A 20,052-nucleotide genomic window follows, 5' to 3' on the forward strand; every position below is an offset into this window, starting at 1 on the left:
AGTGGTTGTACCATTTTACTTTCCCACTAGCGATGTTTATGTCTAGATGCTCTGACGTTCATCAACACTTGTTATTCTCAGTCTTTTTAGTTCCAGCCATTCTAATGGATAAGTATCTGTATCTCATTGTGGTTTTAGTTTACATTCCCTTTATATCTAATGAAACTGGCCATGTTCACATGCACTTAATTGGCTATTCAAATATCTTTATGGGGGAGGGATAAATATTTGTTCAAAATGTTTTGCCCATCTTTAAATGGATTATTTCAACTCTTCTTCTTGAGTGGTAACAGTTCTTTAGGTATCCTGGGTACAAATCCTTTGTATTGCAAGTATTTTCTCCCATTCTGTGGCTTAACTTAATGTTCTCTTGCTGATGTCTTTTGCTGAGCAGAATTTTAAAAATCTGAAGTCCAATTTATTAAACAATATTTTATTTTCTATAGTCTTTCACTTTGCATCCTTTCACTTTTAACATATCTGCATCATTATATTTAAACTGATGACAGTATATCCTATATATATAAACTTTTCATACAGTCTGGCCATCTCTGCCTTTTATTTTGGAGTGTTTAGATGACTTACATTCGATGCAATTACTCATATGCTTTACTTTCTACATTGCCATCTGTCCTCATGTTCCTTTTTCCTCCTTTGCTTTGGATTAATGTAGGGTTTTGTTTTTGCCTATTTAGTATTCCATTTTCCTACACCGTTGATTTCTTAGTTCTTTGTCTTCATTGATTTATTGGCTTATTTGTGGTGTTTGAGTGAAGCATAGCTTTCTCAATCAGAGTTTCTCTTCTGAACCACCGAGAACAAAAAATGACATGGATGTGTTTTCTCTGTTCTCCCTGGAAGGGCGCATAACCACCACCTTTCTCAACGTATAGGAAAGAAGTAAATTCATCTTGTATAACGGATGTCTTAAGGCATACGCTTCATCTCTGGAGGAATTCTGCTGAGAAAGTCTGTGGGATTTCCAATATGCTTCTTCAACTTAGCATAGTCCACTGCCAAATAATGTTACACCAGAGTGGGAGAATTTACGAACACCTTTGGCCTGGGATCTCCACCCTTCTGTGAAAGAGCCAACTTGGGGTGTCATGTCATGGTGGCCTCACGGTTAGGAAAAGCGTGGTGAAGTATTACCTTGCAAAGAGTTAAGGCGCCTAAGCCACCACGGTGAAAGAGGCTTTGTTATGTGTTGTTCGTCTGTCTCAGAGCCCGTGTGTGTAGGCCATGATTCGAACACATTGCTTCTTTCCTGTCCTGTTGTGCAGACGTAATCTCCCTTTAGTACATTCCCTGGTTTTACTTAAAGCATTATGCCTCACCTCAAAAAATAAGAGCAAGGAATAGGGTAGGATTTTTCTCCCGAATGAGCATCTTGAGGAAAAAGTGCTGTATGTGAATCTTTTCTTCTTAGGAAGTAGTTTAATAACCTGTCTTGGGAACTGGCCTAGGACCCTCGTATAATCTATTACATTACTCTTTCTCATCAGATTTCTACAGCTATTTAACTCTTCCCAGTAATCATGAAAGACCAACTTAATGAAAGGGAAAATGACAGTGTTGCTTAGACAAGTGGTACAAATATGTTTGTACTTTTCAAAAATAAATGACAGCAGCAATACAAACAGCTGTTGTTACATTAGTGACATACAGAGGTTAATGTGAGCAACTGGAAATACCAGAAGGATTAAAGGTACATTGTGATGCATGGGGATTTTACTACCAACATGTGAAAAGGAATATCTGTGTTTCTTGAAACAGCAATGGGTCACATTGTACTTAGTGAAACCTTAAATCCATATATATATATATATATACACATATAAATGTTTAGCACATCAAATATTGCAAAGTATCCAATTAGTACTCTCCCCCCGCCCCTTGGTTTTGCCCAGGGATCTGTGTCCTCCCATGCACCAGCTTTGCACTCTCAGCTTCCTTGACTTATATTCTTTTTTTACCTGATGTCCAGCCTGTTCCAAAGGCATGTCACCTCCTCCCTTGATCCTCTCTTGTGTAGGTCACTTATTTTCTAGCATCACAGCCATTGTGCTCAACTAGTAGAAATTGGAAGTAATGAGGCTTTCTGTCTATTAAGACTAAAAAATACACATAGTTCAGACATAGATAATTCTGGCAAGATGCATTCTTTGGGAATGATGTGTATAGCCTATTTAAAAAGTATTCTTTCTAAGTTATTTTTCAGTGGTGATTTATAATTTAGCCTAATAGAGGATCCTCTCATTGGTGGTTTCTTTTTTAAGAGCAACTGAGTACAAGCTGGCTTTTGACAGGAGATAACTATGCTTTTATTTTCAATTTATAGAGATCATATCAAACTCTTATGACCTCATCCACCCTCCTGTACCTTGGGCCTCTGCTCATTATCTTCAATGTCCTCATGCAAGGGGTGAATTCTTCCAATCTATCTGTATTCTTTTTTTTTATTCATAATTCTGTTTTTGCTAAAACTAGCTTATCAATCTCAAAATATCATAAAAGACCAATTACTGTCTTCAAAAAATGCTGACTTTCCAGTTTCAGCCTGAACTCCACGAGACTGCACCCGAAAGAAAGCTGCACCCAGAAGCACGCCTGCGGTCACAGTGATGAATCAGTGAGGCTCTAATCTGAGACCCCGACCTTGTAGAAGGGTAGTCGGCTGGAGGCGGACTTGCAGGCTTTGGTGCCGAAACAAACATGGCCAAGCAGAACGCACAATTTGGAATGATGAAAGCATGGGGTGGGGGTGCTTATAGGGTTTGAGGAACAATAAGAGAATAAAGCCAAAAGATTAATTTAAGCTTCAGAATTGGATGACTCCAAGAATCCCTCTAGAGAACACTCTACAGATTGCTGCTTCTCCTGAGAATGTCAGAGTTTTAGAAAAAGCCAGGATGTTTTTGTATACTATTTGGACAAGCTGTCCCATGGCCGTGATACATGCTGCCCACGTACGTTCCTTAAGTTTGGAAAAGATTTAGTGATGAGACCCCAGGCACAGAGTGTAAACTAGGATTAAGGAGGCGTAGTATTCACTGTGCCTTGAAATTAGGAAAGACACAGGAGTGTTCGCAAAGGGCTATGTCCTGAGCCGGGGCAGGAAGGGAGAGGACCAAGCGTGTTTTCATCTTGAGTATTTCTCAGTCGACTTGTGATGGCCTCTGCCTTTCCACTGCTCAGGATTAAGTACAAATTTTTGATGGTTGTCCTCAAATCTTCCTGCCAAGTGGCCACACCCTACAAGCCTTTATCTCAAAGAAATCCTCCTGTCTCCCCAAATCCACTGTTCCAGCTACACCGACCACCTTCCCCTCAGCCCCCATGTTCCTTTTGCTTGTCTCCAAATTTTTGCACATTTGCACATGTTTCATGATTGAAACATGAAAGTTCTCCTTTCCTCTCGCTGGTCTTTCCTCCCACTAGTCTTCCTTTAAAGGAGAACTGAGGACCTACCTCTTCCAGAAAACCTCCCCAGATTGCAGACACATTAATCTATTTTCCAGCGTACCATCGTATGTGGGGCTGAGGGAAACTGCATTCACACTGACACAGATTGAGTGTAGATAAGTCTCGGCAAGCTTCCTCCTGTTCAAAGGTGGTCTTAAAAATACATTATACATCTGTTTGCACATATAAATAAAATAACGAGAAAGAATGCCATATAAGGCAGTGGGTTATTAGTACTGATTAAGTTATAGACCATCTGGTTAAATGCAGCTGTTGGTGAAGAAAAATTTAAAACCAGGGCTTCTCAACTGTGGTACCATTAACATTTTGGACCAGAGAATTCTTTGCTGAGTGGGGAGGGAGGGCTGCTGTGCTGTGCTGTCCTGTGCATGGTAGGATGATAGGCAGTATCTTCGGTCTCTATGCACATGATGCCAGCAGCAGCCACTGCCCAGTCATGACAATCAAAATATCTTCAGAAAGTGCCACATGTCCCCCGGAGGCAAAATCAACCCAGTGCTTGGGATTCGTGGTGTTCTTAAAATGTGTCTTGTTGTCTTTTGACAATTTTGGAAACTTCCTAGTTATTTTCTCTTCAAATAATGCTTCTGCTATGTTTCCTCTTGTCTCCCTTTTCTGTGTCTCTGATGGCTTGTGCATAGTTCTTTCAACACGTTCCGGGTCTCTTATGCTCTTTTCTAAATTTCCCATCCTTTTGTCTCTTTATGCTTTTAGTCCTGAATATTTTCTTCAGACCTATTTTCCACTTCACTAGTTCCGTCTTCAGCTGTATTTAAACTGCTGTTGAACCTATTCATGGAGTTGTATTTTCCAGCTCTAGAATATTCGTGTAGTTCTAGCTCCCTGCTGAAATTTTTGGGCGACTTCTTGAAAAGTCATTTTAAAGTCTGTTCCTGTTGGTTCCATTAACTGGATCTCTTACAGATGAGTTTCTATTGCCTGTTGTTTCTCCTGCATTCCAGTCTCATCTTCTTGGTGTGCACATATGCCTCATTATTTTCAAGTGTCAGACGTTGTATATGAAAATCTTACAGATAGCTTGAGTCACGATCCATGACTGGTGCCTGAGCTGGGGCACTTCGGGTCAGGAACAGAGTTGCTCCCATCTCTGTGGGGGCCAGTCTACTTCTGATACACCCCTTCTCTGGGGGTATACCATTTCGAGATCCCAACCCAAAGCCCAGAGTCAGAGGGTTGCCATTACCACGTCTCAGCAGGTTCCGATGTCCAGTTTTTGTTCCCTTAGCCCTATGAGTCTGTTGAAAATGCTGCTGAAGTTTTCAGCCTCTCAACTGTCTCTTCTGATATTGGCAGAAGCCTTAACTTGGAAAGTTGATCTCCAATTCTGAGATCACACCTTGGGTTTCCTTCTCTGCCTGGGTCATGGTCCCATAATTCTTTGTTATTTTGAGAACTCTACATTGTCTTCATATAAAATTTTATATCTTTTGCCCAGATTTTCTACTTGTTTTCAGTGGGAGGATGAGTCCAAATCACTCTGAATGTCATTACCAAGGTGAGAAGGCCTCCCTTCTTGTGCTGTCAGGTTAATGACCCGAAAATTCTATATCATGTGGTTCTGGTGTCATTTTTTAACCATTTCCCTGCGGTAGACCTGTGGATGTTTTCTGGCTTTTCAATATAAACTATACTAAATGCTTTCTGTTCATATCTGTGCATACTTTTCTGGTTATTTCCTTTAGATCAACTCTGAGAAGTAGAATTATTGAATAAAAGATATGCACATTTTTGAGGAGTATTATAACTCTTTCCAGATTGCTCCATGGAAGGCTCTACCAGTTCACACTTGTATCGTCTCTGCATTGAAGTGCCCATCTGCTGGCATCCTTCAGCAGTGGAATCTTGTACTGTAATAAGTCTGGCATGACAGCAAGTAGCTCCCAGGTTGGGCAGAAGAGTCATGGTTCTTAAAGTTCTAAATAAGTTGGGCATATGGGTCAAAACTCATAGAATGAGTCAATAAGAAAAATGACTAGGTCTGCAGTTCAACTGAAACATAGCTAAGCAGGTCTAGTATGGGGAAATCTTATATAACAGCAGTTTCTAGGATGAAGAGGATGAAGAGATGAGGATCATAGCGCATGAGAAGCTGATACAGTCCTGGACCGAACTCAGAGACCTTGAAGGTACAGATCAGGGGAATAAGAAGGCTCACGGATCTCTAAATTAGATGACTCATCTCTGAAATCTTCAACTATGGTTGCATTTTAAGAACCTGATCCACCCGGCATGGTTCAGAGTAGAGCCCAGCATGCCGACTGGTCTATAAGTACATCATGTGGGAAACAGTTGAAGGAACAGGGGTGTGTACTTCCCATAAAAGACATGTTTGGGGGAGGAAGTGATGACCCCACATGACTTTGAAAATGTAGTTCTTTTCAACAGGATATTTAAAAATAAGAATCAGGCAGTTACCGATCAAGCGTTTGATTTTAAGAGGTGTTTTGGCACACATTTCCTGATGTCCCCGCAGACAGGGGTGGATGCGAGCCCGCTGTTCTCTCCAGCACTGCCTTGCCCAAACCCACCTGCTAGGAGTTTGAACTGTTCCAAGCAGGACCAGTGTGCCGATACGTTGCTTGCCCACAGCGTGCCCATGTGTTTCCCTGCCCAGCGCTTCATCACAGTACTTTATTTTCAGCTTTTATTGTCAGGTGAAGAGAGATCAGCTTGCCTTCTGTCCGCCTCACATCCCGTGACGTTGTTTGTTTTGTTTCTCTTTTCAAACAGCATCCTTCTAGGATAGGCCAGAAAAAAGTGTATAGGGGGATTGGAGGCAGGAACATATATATTTTTAAGGTGAGGGATGCAGTTCCCTAGAATTATTGAGAAGGGATTTATTAACCTCTCTCTTTTTTATTCAGATAATGATTGACTGTTTGGGTGAGGTTTTTACAAATAATTCTTTTTTTAAAACAATTCTTATAGAACAGAAATAAATATGTATGTGTGTTTGTATTTTTGTGATAAAATGCTATGGTTTGCAACAAAATGGACACTAGATGGTAAGAATGGAAAGCTTTTGCTGGATTGGAGAGCAAAAGTATATTTTTCAACAAAAAAAACAGAGGTATGACCAGTAAAAATGGTACGTGTTGTAACTCTTACCACCAGTCACATTAAGTACTTCCACGGTGCCAGCCCTGCCAAGCTATTGGCATAAGCCATGCCATTTAAATCCTCCTAGCTGGTATTATGATTTACAGGGAAGGAAACCATAGCTTAGAGAAGCTAACAAGGACTAAGTCACAGAGCTTGGCTTTGACTCCAAGTCTCTGTGACCTTCATTTACTTGGGGAAGGGGAGGAGGCTGTAATGGAAAAATGACTTTGTTTAATGTGAAGCTACTGATGGGCTTAATGACCACTTTTATCTACCACTAAGCCAAGTTTTCTTATTTATGAAAATTAGCAGGGAAACCTTTCCTTTAAATTTGATAACCATGCAATAGTTTTCATATTTTATTATTTCACTGCACTGTTAGGTAAGATCCTGTTTTATACTAAATAAAAATCCATCCTTTTTGTTTATGCAAAATGTCTTCTATAGTAACTCATCTGAAACCTTTTTTGAGCTACTATCTTTGAAATGGTTACAAGTAAAAGATTCCTCAGCAGGGCTTCAGATGTTCCTATATGACATTCTACCTGTAGAAAATAATGAGATCTTGGTTTTCCTTGGTGAAAAATCCTGTAGGACAGTTATAAATTATTTATACCCATGTACTATGTCTGTTAGCTGATTTATCTTTTCTTTCCCTGTTTTACCTTTTGTCAAGTCCCATTACTTAGATTTAAAGTCCAGTTAAGTGGATTATTTGTCCCATTTTGCATAGTTGTTGTAAGGCCATTCACAGGATCATAGCCATTCTTTCCTCTTCCCAAAAGGACCAGGAGAGAGCCCTGCACACTCCTGGGCAGCCTCCCAAAGGCAAAGCCATGCTCAGGCCCAGTGAAGGAAATGAAGGCATAGCCGGGACTGTGAACTTCATTTATCATGTCCACCTGAAGGCAGCCAGCACCATGCCAGGGGAAATCCTGCAGTTTCCACAGCAGCCTCCTAAATGCTGAGGATTTGGTGATCACACATTTGTGATACTTCCCACCTTGTTCCCAGCAAGGACTAGATTTTCTGTTTTGGTCTGAAAATTGTACTAAGGGTGAATTTAAACACCTAACTTTGTCAACACACTAACAACAAAATAGCCAGTATATTCCTTTGTTCAGTATAAGATATTTAACTTTGTAGTGAAGGGCAGGGTTGGTTGGCAGTGTAGACAGCCTACACTTAGCATGGCATCAGCCATGTAAGTATTTGAAGGAATGAGTGAGCAATGCTTTTTAATGTATTGATCCAGTTATCCAAACCAATAAGCCTTGGTTTTGTACTTTGTATATAAAAGAAAGCATCATGTGAGTCATCCTGAGGGATTCTCCAAGTTGGCTTAAAGCTTCGAGGAGCTTGCAGCCTAGTGAACATAAAGCCATGAACAAAATAACCCCTCTGGGCAGAAGGTGGAAGCATAGATTCAAGTGCAGAGAGGGGAGAACAGGTGAGTTCTATGTGGGAACGGGGAGCAGTTTGGGAAGTAGAAGGGCAGTCAAGACGAGAAGTGTGCTTCTCCACCCTTTCCACGCATGTTCATCATTACCTTGTCTGTGTCATCATCCTACTTGACTTTAGACCAGAGACTATATATACAAATGCCACCAGGGGCCAGTCTGTTGTTTTAAGCCAGTGAGGCTGGACAGGAATAAGATGACAGGTAACTGTCACTGCACAGCCTCTGGGCACGGTGGGGTTGGCAGAACTAGCCGCCTCCATTCAGCTTTAGCCAACTGTTGCCACCTGAAACACAAGCCCCGGGTTGCCTGATATTTTTCTCCTCTGCAGAGCTGCACATCCAAATTTATCTGAGAATTCCCATGACTTCAGTGTTAGCAACTAAATCAAATTGACAGCCCCAGGTGACATACACATTGGGGCCAAACCAATGATAACTGCAGGCTGGAAGAACCGCATGACCTGCCACCCCGAGGAGGTCGGCCTAACACCGTGGTTCCCGGACCAACAGGTCAGCAGCACCTGGGAGCTCATGGGAACTGCAGAAGCCCAGGCCCCATCCCAGATCTACTGACCAAGAAACTAAGATGGGCCCTACAGTCTGTGTTTCAACAAGCCCATCAAGTGATTTTGATGCTCACTGGGGTTTGAGAATGTTCTTTACATTTTCTAATGGCTGGGAAAAAAATCAAGAGAAGAATAACACTTCATGATACATAAAATTATGTGAGGTTCAAATTTCAGTGTCCGTAAATGCAGTTTTGTGGCACATAGCCACGTGTATTCATTTATGTATCATCTAAGGCTGCTTTTGTGCAGCAATGGTAGAGTTGAATAGTCACAGCAGGGACCATGTGGTCCACAATGCTTAAAATATGTATGATCTGGCCCTTTACAAAAAGTGTGTGTCAGCCCTGCTCTGGCACCGTGTTGGGGTGGAGGGAGAAGGAGCAGCCGGGGACCAGGGCTCTGAGGAAGCTCCGTTTCACCCAGCATGAAGGGGAACAGTGTGACTGTTCATGAAACAGCTCAGGGAACCAGAGAGAGGGCCGCCTGCTGAGAGGGGCCCGACGGCGAGCTGGGGTGAGGACCCCGTGACGGGCATAGAAAGGTAGCCTGGAGGAGGAGTCCGCAGAGCTCAGCCACTCATTCAGTGCGACTGAGAGAAGCAAAAGACCCAGAAGGTGGTACAAATGTGGCTTGAAAGAATGTCAGTGGCAATAGGGAAAAGGAGGTGTCACAGGATGGGAATGTGTGTGGGGAGGTCACGGGGGGCGTGGGAGATGGTGAGTGAGTATTTAAACCCCGTGGCTTTAGAGCTGCTGGAAAGGTGTCTGTGGGATGTGTCTTGGGGGTGCTCACATCTCACATGTGGGGCTCAAAGAGAGATGGCAGCTAGATATTTGAAATTGGAAATCTTCTGCAGAGAGGACAGAGCTTTCCGTAAGTGTCACTGGACTCAGGACTGGTCGATTTTACTAATATTTCAGCAGAAAGAGGGTTGGACTCAAATTTTCATTCAGTGAAGTGTGCCCACTGTGGGCCGCTTTGTCCCCAGACGGAGCTGGGCTGAAGAGGGAGACATCTGTCTCCCAGGGATGCCGAGCCCTGCGAGCCCGTGAAGGGAGGTGGACTCAGTGGCTCCAAGAGGCCCCCGTGGCCTGCACTGGCCCTCCGTGGACCTCCCTGGCCTCACACCCCGCGCTCTGGGAGGAGCCCCTGCCCCAGCCCCTGCGCTCCCTTTGCCGCCTCCTGCTCTTTCTACCTCCGGGTCCTGAGGCCCAAGACCCAAGATGCAGTGGGACCGGCAGGCAGTGGGGAAGGCTGGCGGCCGTCATGCTCCAGTTTCTGTCTGAAGCTGTGCAATGTGAATTCTCATAGATCTCCGGGAGGATTTTAGCATGAGTTTTCACGAAACAATTAGAGTGGTTTTTGAAAAGTTAGCAATTAGCTGTAATTCTGTTTGTAATAGAAAAACTTCTAACTAGACTTCAGTTTGTACACAATGACTTCGCTGTGCCTCCAATTGATACCAGGATTACTCTTTAAAGGGCTTACTGTGTTCTGCTGATGTTTATTTGAGAGAGATTACAGGGATGCCTTATAAATGGCCCTTAGTCAACATGTGAATGGGATATTCTCTCCAGAAGACAGCCTCATGCAAACAAAGCAGCAGCTCAAGCTATGAACTTCCTCTGACTGACAGTTCTGAAATGGTGTTGGAGGAAAAAAATGGTGCATGAATGTTTCCAGACATCAAATTAGACAAATAAACTTTGAATTGGAAACCAAGCTTTCTAGTTAATAAACACAGTCAGTGTGTGTTACTCTCCGGCTGTTTTGGAAGACAACACAAGTCATTCCAGAAAGCAATTCTCTATGCTATTTCCTAATATTATAATGACCCTGATTATATCAGTAAGCACATCTGAGAAAGGATGAGCTTTAGAATATTTCCTGCCTAAATGAAGTACATTCACATATTTGTGCTCTATCCACACAGGTCTTTTCGAAGCTTCTATCCCTTTCTGTAATACTGATGTATAAGAAGATCACCTTCCCGTGTGAAATGCAGGTTGCTTTCAACCATCTCCCCAGGAGCTGGCCTGGTGCCTGGCTCATCAACAGACCCCCAATTAATGAATGTATAATATTTCTTTTAACCTCATTTATTATGCCTATTTAGATCTAAATACAAAAAGCATAAAAGCTTTGCAATTTGGGGAAAAGGCAATAAGTAATAAGTGAAATGGTATTCTGTTACTGTCATGGTGTAAAGTAGCAGTTTCATTTGTGATTGGATTTCTCTAATAAGCAGGCATTTTCATTTTATCATGCATGCTGGCTTCCAAACAGACATTTTGCCATTTGAATCTCATAGCAATCTTCCTGGTTTTATCAGTTTTCTATTTTGCTGCTGTAACAAATTACTACAACTTAAGTGGCTTACAACAATACCCATTTATCATCTCTCAGTTCTGAAGGTCAAGTCCGTTGGTGTGGCTGGGTTCTATGCTTCCCATCTCACCAGGTTCAGGCCAGGGTGTTCACAGGGCTGCCTTTTCTGGTAGAGGCATCGGGGGGACAGTCTGTTTCCTGCTCACTGTACACGTTGGTAGATTTCAGCGGGAGGTTGTAGGGCAAGGTCCCTATGTTCCTGCCGGCTGTACGTGAGGGTCATTCCCAGCTTCCAGAGCCACCGGCTCCCAGAGCCACACGGAGACCCTTGGCTCACAGCTCCCTTGACCCTCCTTCAAAGAGAGCAGACGGGGTCACCTCTTTTTTTGTGCTGCCTCCCTGCCTCCCAGAATGAAAGATTCTCTGCTCTCAAGGACCCTGCTGATGACACTGCGCTCCTTCAAATAATCCAGGATAATCTCCCTGCCTCTGGGGTCTCGCCCTTAATCACATGTACAAGCTCCCTTTTTCCAAGTAAGGTTACATAGTCACAGGCTCCAGAGATTAGTTCGAAACATCTTTGGGGTCCCATTATCCTGCCAGCCACACTGATAGTCAGGGAAAGTATTGGTTACCCCATTTTCCTAGCGAGGAAGCTGAGGCTGCACAGGGTTCAGCAGTGTCCACAGTCTCTTGGCCCTATTGGCAGCAGCTGTTAGGGGACAGATCTGTAGTCTAAGTCCCTCCCCGGGTGCCTCCTCCTAAATGGAAAGACACATAATTTATGAGGTGACATGTCAGTAGTTCTTTCTTATTTAAAATCATTATTCCTTTGTAATCAGGGTGAGGGAATTGTTACATATTTGCAACTTCTAACTCGGATAGCCCTCGAAGTTGCCAGGGGCTCAGTCATCTTCTGGACTATTGGAGGTGATTTGAGGGTGCTAAAGTGAATCTGGGTCCTGGCACCCAGCCAGGCCCTCCTTCACATGGTGGCATTCCTCCTCATGAGCCCTTTTTTATGGTGGTGCATGCACCGAATGTTCATGAGGTGCCAGCACGCCATACCTGAGGGATGGCGGGCACGCTGTGGCAGGGCAACAGGTGGTCTTGTGAGTGGATGGCAGAAGTCCCACCTTAGCTACTGGCTTCCTGCCCTGGGTGTCCTGATGTCCCTGAGCCACAGGCAAGCAGCCAGAAGATGGTGAGTTTGTCCCCTTCCTGCCAGGAGCTGTCTGAAGGCAGGAGGGGCTGTGCAGCCTTAGAGGCTAAGGAGGGGGGCCACAGTTGGGGGCCCAGGGGTCAGCTTGGCCCCAGTCAGAGGCCAGTTTCAGCAACATGATCACATGCACGGGCCAGCTCCTAGGCCACCATGCTGCCGCATGGTCCAACTAGAGCAGTTGAGAACACTAAGTGGCAGAATGGGGCTTCCTCGCATCCCTCCCCACTGGTTCCCCTCAATACTTGCCCTGTCCTAACACTGCCCGGGCTTCTCATTTTCCCCCACACCCAACCCTTGCCTTGTACTTTATGCTGATTTGCATTCTGTTCTACTCTGTCCCCTCCTGCCGCCTTCTCTGTATCTCTCTGCCCTCTTTGGGGTTCTTTATCACTGAGGTACAAAGACATGGGACAGCAGGAGCTGGTGTGTCTCTGGAGAGCTGAGGGTGCTAGGAGCCAGGGTGGGTCTCATGGGCATTTTTATCCAGCCTCAAGTGCATATGTAAGAAATTAAACTCCCAGCCAGCCCCATCTCCCCTCCTCAGAGGATCAGGACACAGTCAGTTTCAAAGACCCAGTTCCTGCTGGTCATGAAGGGCTCCCCTGTCCAGACACTGTGTCTTTTAGGAATATCAGCCTTAGGGTCAGAGGGATGGACTGCAGCCTTGTGCTGGTGGACAGTTCTGACTGGGGAGCAGAGTCCGACGGCCTTTTCAGACCTGCCGAGGTGATGTTCAGGGGGTCTCTTTGCTCATGGCCCGTTTTAAAGAACACTGTTACCAGGATGGGCAATTTGGGTGGAGAGCTTTTGTGGATTTCTTTCAACTCCCTCTGTAATGGAGGGTGGAGGGAGCTTAAAATAAATCCTGAATTTTAGATGTGCTAAATTTGAGAAGCTCACCTCATAGTATTTTCCAGACTTCGGCTGTGAAGTCATGTGTCACTGTCCTCTGGCCGCCTGGCAGGGAGCTCCCGGATGCAATGGACTGCCCTCGCCTGATTGTCCTCAGATGGACACAGCATAAGAGAAGCCTGGAGCACAGATGCATGGGCAGACTGGCACCATTCTGATGAATAAGGAAGGCTTCAGATGCGGCGGCTGTAGCTGCAGCAGTCTAAAATGAAAATCTGTGATGCTTGCTGCAAACGTGGGCATTAGCAACCACACCGGCTACGCAGGGTAAAGAACCTGTTGAGCATCACATGTGTGAAAGGTGCAGCTCTTCATGGCCGGAAGGGGGAAGCAGGCTGGAAGATCTGTAAACCATCCTGTCACTGACACAGAGTAAGAAGAGTCTGTTCTAAAAATGACCCAACATTGTAAGCCTGAACAATTACATTAATATATATTTCAAAAAGCAGTTTTTACCTCCAGTTAATATGTGCATTCTGCATACTCTAACAAGGTGTTTGCTAATGTCAGTTTCCATCAGAAAAAAATTATCAATAACTCATGAATAAACATTATCGTCATTTATGTACTAATGAAAGGGCCCCAAGCCAGGCACTTCCCGTTATGGTGCTGCAATGCCTTCATTCCTTACTGTGCTTTTCTGCAGTTAATTTAATTTTGTCCTCTCTCAATTCCACAGTGTGCATATCTTCCTGGCTGTAGAACTAACCCACTAATATTAAAGTGGTAATCAAGATTGCCTCTAAATATTCATAGCAATAAATGGCTCCCTTGTGCCCCATGAATGCCAGAGCTGCAGTCTGAAGCATTTATTTAGTGCCAGAGAGGGATCTAGTTAGTTCAGAAGCGCTTAAACACAGTATTTTAATACTGGAAAAGTAGATCCCCTCCCAGTCTGCAGTATGGGTGGTTGAGATGAATGACAGGCTCAAAATGGACCATCATCTTTGATATGACAACCTAGAAGTTATGATGGGAGTAGACTCGGCTACTGACACCACATCTTTTTTTTTTTTAATGTAATTCCCTTTCTTCTGGCAGCTCACTGCCACCTTATTTCAACTTCATGGTCAGATTCAGATTCTTCTACCACTGGAAATGGTCTATTCCTTAGGGACATAGAAACACCAAAGAGCTGATACTATGTATCATTCCATAGATCAGAGGGAAAAAATCATAACAATCTCTGTACCCATGAAAAGCTACATTTAGTGATTCCAGCTTTTTTGTATCCATCACGGGTAAAATAATTTAAATTCAAGTTTGGGTGATCTCTCAATTATAGAAATCAAGGAGAGGCTGCACAACACGGATAATGCCAAGAATAAAATAACTGTATCTAATCAATAAATCACTTTTCAACTTCTCTTTATAACCCCAGTTACGGAGGCTATGCCAGGCAAGTAAGTGCATTGCAGGAGACCTCGGAGAGGGCACAGGGCAACTGGGGGCCCGAGAGGCAAGCAGGCAGTGGGTTCTGGCTGGGGTCTGCCTTGCAAGCCTGCCTGGGAGAGCCTGCCCAGGGCTCACTTCCACGAGGAACTTACAAGCAGAGAGGCTAAAGGAGAAACCAGACCTGCCGACACCTTGTCTTGGACTTCTGGCTTCCAGAACGGTGGAAATGAACTTCTCTGTTGGTTCAGCTGCCCAGTCCGTGGTGTTTTGTTACGGCAGCCTTAGCAAAAATCATACAGAGGGCTTCTAAAATGCTGGTACTATTTTGATTTTTCAGCTGAGTGATAGATACTAATGATTATTTTATTGTTGTTGTTCAAACTGTACTTATAATTTTTTTTGGATGTACTTTGCCAATTAAAAAAACCAGAAATACAGTGACTGCCAAAACATTTCTGGCCTATTGACTAGCATTTAATTGATTTATTCAGCAAATGCAGTTCTTTAAGCATTCAATAAGAGACATGGTTCCATTAGGGTAATCAATATATCATTTTCTGAAAAAGGAGTGCTGTGTTTAACCAGCACTGGTTTGTTATCTCTGATGTATTAAAAAATCAAAAGAAAATGGAATAAATACATGCTTTTAAGCTAACAAATCTAATGCAATTAGTGGTTTTGAATTAAAATAGCTCTCTGTTCTCCTTCTCCATTGATTTCTCCTGTACCTTTCAGATCTCAATTAAAATATACAGATATAGATCTTTTTCCCTCTCTGTGGGGGAATGTATTCATCTGAAAGATGTTGACATTGAAATGTTATAACAGCTCCTGTAGGGATTTATGTGGAATTAGTGCAAATGTTAATATTTAAACTAGCTGAATTCTTTGGAGGAACAAAGGGTTCCTGCAAATGTTTTATTTTTATTCACAAATATTATATCAGGATCCATCTTTAAAATAGTGATACATGTATCAATATCTTAGGCAAACACAATTTGTAATAAAGTGAATTGTTTACACACACATACAAAACACAAATATGCATGCATATTCATACACGGGGCACATTTTGACAAAATCTTGACACATTTTTCTAATATTTTACTGTAAACATAATAATCTTGTTTTTCGAAGATACAGTTAGTGAATACAAATCGCAAACCCTAGGAAGAACATTCTATACATGTTTGTAATTAAATCTAAAGTCAGAAAGTATAGGCAAATTTAAGTAAGAGTCCCTGTAGCGGATTTGTAAGCAAATCCAGGACTTAGAAACAATTTTACACACTACATTACAACAAAAGTGATGTATGTTCAATGTTGCCTAGGATAGGAACAGTAATAAGAATTTTTAAAGTTCAGGCAATACTCAGAAATCCATACAATTCTTATCAGACCAGATAGTGTCAAAATATGTTGATTAAGAAGTATGGTTTTCCCGATCACTAGATGTTTTATAGTCATTTGCTCGGATGAATCCATAAAAAATAAGGTCGCTTTAAACCCAGAAATTATACATTGGTATTTCATTTATATGGAAATTTACCAGTTGACTCTCAAACTTAACTACTTAAGAGATAATATCACCCTTTAATTAAAATAGAGAAGAACCTTCTTAAAGCACCTTAATAAAAACCACTTGGGTTTCCACCAAATTTTATCTCCTGAAGGCACCAATATTTACAATAGTCTATTAGTCAGGTAGCAACAGGATGATGCAAGTTTTAGGTCTTTATTACTGGCTCAGAGATGTCCAGGGACGATGGGAATTTCTGTGGAGGTCTGTGAAGATGGAAACCTTCTGTAGCCGCGCTGGCCAGCAGTGGTAGTCACTAGCCATATGTTGTTATTGAGTCTCAAAATGCATTTAGTGGGACTGATGAACTGATTTTTAAATTTTATTTCAATTTAATTAATTTGAATTTAAATAACCATGTTGTGGCTAATGGCCACCGTATTAGACATAGGCAACTGTAGAAGGATGCCCCCCAACTAAAGCAAACAGTGTTTCATCATTTGCGATTCTGCCCCAGTAATGTGGTGTCAGCTAATATGCATCTTAACATCTTCCCAAAACTCATGTGACCTCCCGTTGTTACGTTTTTGTTTCATCTTAACAAATTATTTTAATGTTGGATATTGGAACTTATGGTCCATTTTCTCCTAAAGTCTCAGAGTCACATGTGGTAAGTCAATTCCTGGAATAGCTGAAATGCAATGTCAGGAAAAGGTATCTGAACTCTGGGGGCATCATAGTGCCTTTCAAATGTGGAATATCGGGCAGCTATGCGCAAACCTCTTACTCGCATATCCATTATACAAGCATAAAACCAAAGAACTTACAAAGCGAAGGCAGACAAAACCCACACGACTGACCCGAGCCGCCCTGATCGCCCGCGGCTGCCGGTGGTGGCTGAGCGGGGCTGCGGCGTCCCTTGCAGCGCCAGCGCCACGCAGGCGGCAGGCCCGGGGCTCCGCGCCAGTCCTGCGGGATGGCCCACCTCTCCTCCTCCTGTGCTCCTTCTGAGCCGCTGAGGGGCCCGGCTTTCTGCGCTGGGCTGTGTGGGCCTCTGGCCCTCCCTCAGGTGGACTGTGCCAGCTGTGAGCTGATGCCTCCGGTGCCCTCTCCCGACAGCGTGGAGCCCCGCCGCGCTGGGTCGGGGCCGGCTTGCACCGGGGACCGTCTTCATCAGTCATCAGGACGAGTGCACAGCATTCATTCTTAAAATAAACATTAAAGAGTAAATTCTCTCAATGGGGAATGCCCCCACAGATACGTAAAGCCCTGTGGAGACAGGCTGGCATGGATAAGGGAGAGCTGGGATTGACTGCCAGTCCCCAGAATCATTGAGGGGCCACAGGAAGAGGGGCAGCAGAGAGGGGCTTCAAAGGGTAAATCTGGGATGGCCAATAGAGGATGATGTGGGTAGGGATTCCGAGTCTCTGACTTGGGCTCAAAAGGTAGGTGGGTGGCATATTTGGCCACCCTGGTTTAGGTGGGGAGAGCCCGGGGTAGGGGTATACTCTGAGGGACACGTTACATTGGCACATTCCCAGGGGAAGGAATTCGCTGGGATTTCTGGGGCTGAACAGAATACAGGCGCCTGCTCTCCCCACTGACACAAGGGGCCTAGGGTCCCAGGGGCCCAGAGGGGAGGGGCAGAGGTTTCTTGCTTTCTGCCCAGCAAGAAGACAGGAGATTGCTGGAGGGGGTCGCCCTGTCCATTGATTTTTTCATTCACCAGATCGTAATTGAGCTTCTGTTATTTGTCTGGCACCTTCATGACATAATAAATACACGGACCCACAGGTCCGCCTATGGAATTACAAGTAAGAGGAAAGTTCTTTCTTACAAAGAGGAAAAGATAGGAGCCTGGAAGAAAGAATGCCGGGGGAGGAGGTGTGATTTGACTGGGGAGTGAGGTAAGCTGCTTTGAAGCAGTTACTGAATAGCAGACTCTGAACAAGCATTCCAGATAGAGGGAACAGCATGTGCAAAGACTCAGGGCTGCGATGGAGTCAGCATGTTTGAGGAGCTGGTAAGCCCAGGCTGGGTAGAGCCAGGTGAGTGCGGAGGAGGGCAGCGTAGGTGGTGTGGAGGGAGAGCCGGGTGAGTGGGGGAAGAGCAGCCTAGGTGGCCCCACGTAGGCCAGGCCATGAGAGGACTGTCGGGCACAGTGAAGAGCTGGCATCTCATCATCGGTGGGATGCCAGGGCAGGCTCATCACAAGCAGGGGTGGGTTGATGAGGTGGTGTTTTAAAGCTATCTTGCTGCTGCTGTGGAAGAATGAATGGGAGAAGAGCAAAGGGACGGTGGAGGGACCTGGACTGGAAGGGTTCTGCAGTAATTCACGTGAGGGGTGGGTGTGGTCTGAACTGGAGCAGCCTGGGGAGGTGTAAGACCTGGACAATGGAGTTGTATTTGGGCAGGGGGGCAATACAACAGGACCTTCCTATGAACTAGAGTTGGTGAGGGACAAGAAAGCATCAAAGAGGACTTCAATCAGGGAAATGTTCTTTCTCAGCTTTGAATATGCCTACGGAACTTACGCAGATATTGGCAAGTCAGTTGATGTGGTTTTCAACTAACTTCTTTCATTTATCTTTCAGAATCATCCAGAAATGTTGACTTTTCGAGTACAACTGGAAAACAAAGAACTGATCATAAATCTGGAAAGGAATGAGTAAGTCAAGTTACTTTTTGTTTACTGCGTGATAAGAGAAAGTTAAGACAGCGTGAAGTGAAAAGTGCTGTGTAATTGATGTTGGCATTTAGAGAAACAGAAATAAACTCGTGGATTCACAGTCCGAATTTGGATTTGAGGCTGGAATTAACTTAAAAAAAATTATCCAATGGAAAAATAGAGAATTTTATCACTCTAAAAAAGAACTTTGTAACTCAGCAGGTTTTTCTCATAGTTCTGATGTTTCTTTTTTTTCAGAGCCTAATTTTTCAAGGCTAGAATTTAAGCATCCTCTGTTCTATTCAAATAACAGTATTCCATAATTAGTTGACTTTTGGCAATTCCTGGGTTATATAAAGAGAAACAGCTTCAAATGGATAGAAACTTTTTTATTTCCCTGAGAAATACCAAGAGTTTATTTTATCTTTCAGAGCTTGTCTCCAGTGGTATAAAGTATTTATTTTATCTTTTTCTTTAAAAATTTGACCCTTTTTTGAAAAATTATATAAATTTCCAGAAAATGGTATTATATTTTTCTGGGGCACATGGATATTATTACATATTTTGTAAGCCTTCCCAGTGGAAAACTGAGCCTGCTTCAAGGCATAAGTAAAAACCACCCATATTCTTGTCATCCTGTTGAACACTGTGTGACCACATCCCCAAGGGTTCCGCAGATCTAAGGGACTCCTTGCTGTCTTATATGAGTAGTACCAGAAAAGATTTGAGGTCTCCAAATGAACAGTCTGTATTTGAAGGTATAAATCAAGTTCCCAGGTTCTGCTCAATTCAAAATATGAGTTTTTCCCTTCTGGAACTACTGGGTCCTGTTCCTCTCCCATCAGTGAAATGCTGATTACTTTTATGACAGTGTAGAAAGGAGAGCTTCACTGTAATGAGTACTGCCAGAGATTTTGAGCCACAAAATCTGACTCAGCATCTCCCTGTAAACAATTTAGATCATTTGCTTGTATCATTGCTTTGATTGGTGGTTCCTAAGCAAATCAGATGAATGAGATCTTCAAAGCCAGTGCCCACATTAATATGTAATACCATGGCCAACGGCAATTTAAAAAAGCAGGTAAATAAATGTACATAAATATATATTTTATGTGAATATATGTACACTAGTGTGGCCTGTTCCTTGGCATCTGCAGCCTGCCTCTTCCTATTTCTGGCATGTTTACCCCTCCCCCTTAAGTGGATGAAAAGCTTTTGTAAGCAGTAAACATGTACTTTTAGCTTTCCTTATGACTTGATGATCCCGATGTAGAGGTTCATGCACACATCTTGGATAATTAGGGAGCTGAACAGAAACCTGTATGTTGCTTTTGATATGTCTTTCTTAGATAGATTTTCATGCTGTTT

General features: G+C 43.4%; 1 protein-coding gene across 4 annotated transcripts in view; it reads left to right on the forward strand.

Annotated features, from left to right (window-relative positions):
• ADAM12 (ADAM metallopeptidase domain 12) overlaps positions 1-20,052 on the forward strand; it is a 328,481-nt gene that overhangs the window by 63,852 nt on the left and 244,577 nt on the right. For all 4 annotated transcript variants that reach the window (XR_012132960.1, XR_012132961.1, XR_012132959.1 and 1 more), the window contains exon 3: positions 18,611-18,684. Coding sequence is in view for 1 of the 4 variants with exons in the window: in XM_037011665.2 (XP_036867560.2) it covers positions 18,611-18,684 (74 nt within the window). In the remaining 3 variants the exon portion in view is untranslated. The remainder of the gene's footprint in view (positions 1-18,610; positions 18,685-20,052) is intronic.

The sequence above is a fragment of the Manis javanica genome, chromosome 7, assembly GCF_040802235.1.
Source record: "Manis javanica isolate MJ-LG chromosome 7, MJ_LKY, whole genome shotgun sequence".
NCBI classification, from domain to species: domain Eukaryota; kingdom Metazoa; phylum Chordata; class Mammalia; order Pholidota; family Manidae; genus Manis; species Manis javanica.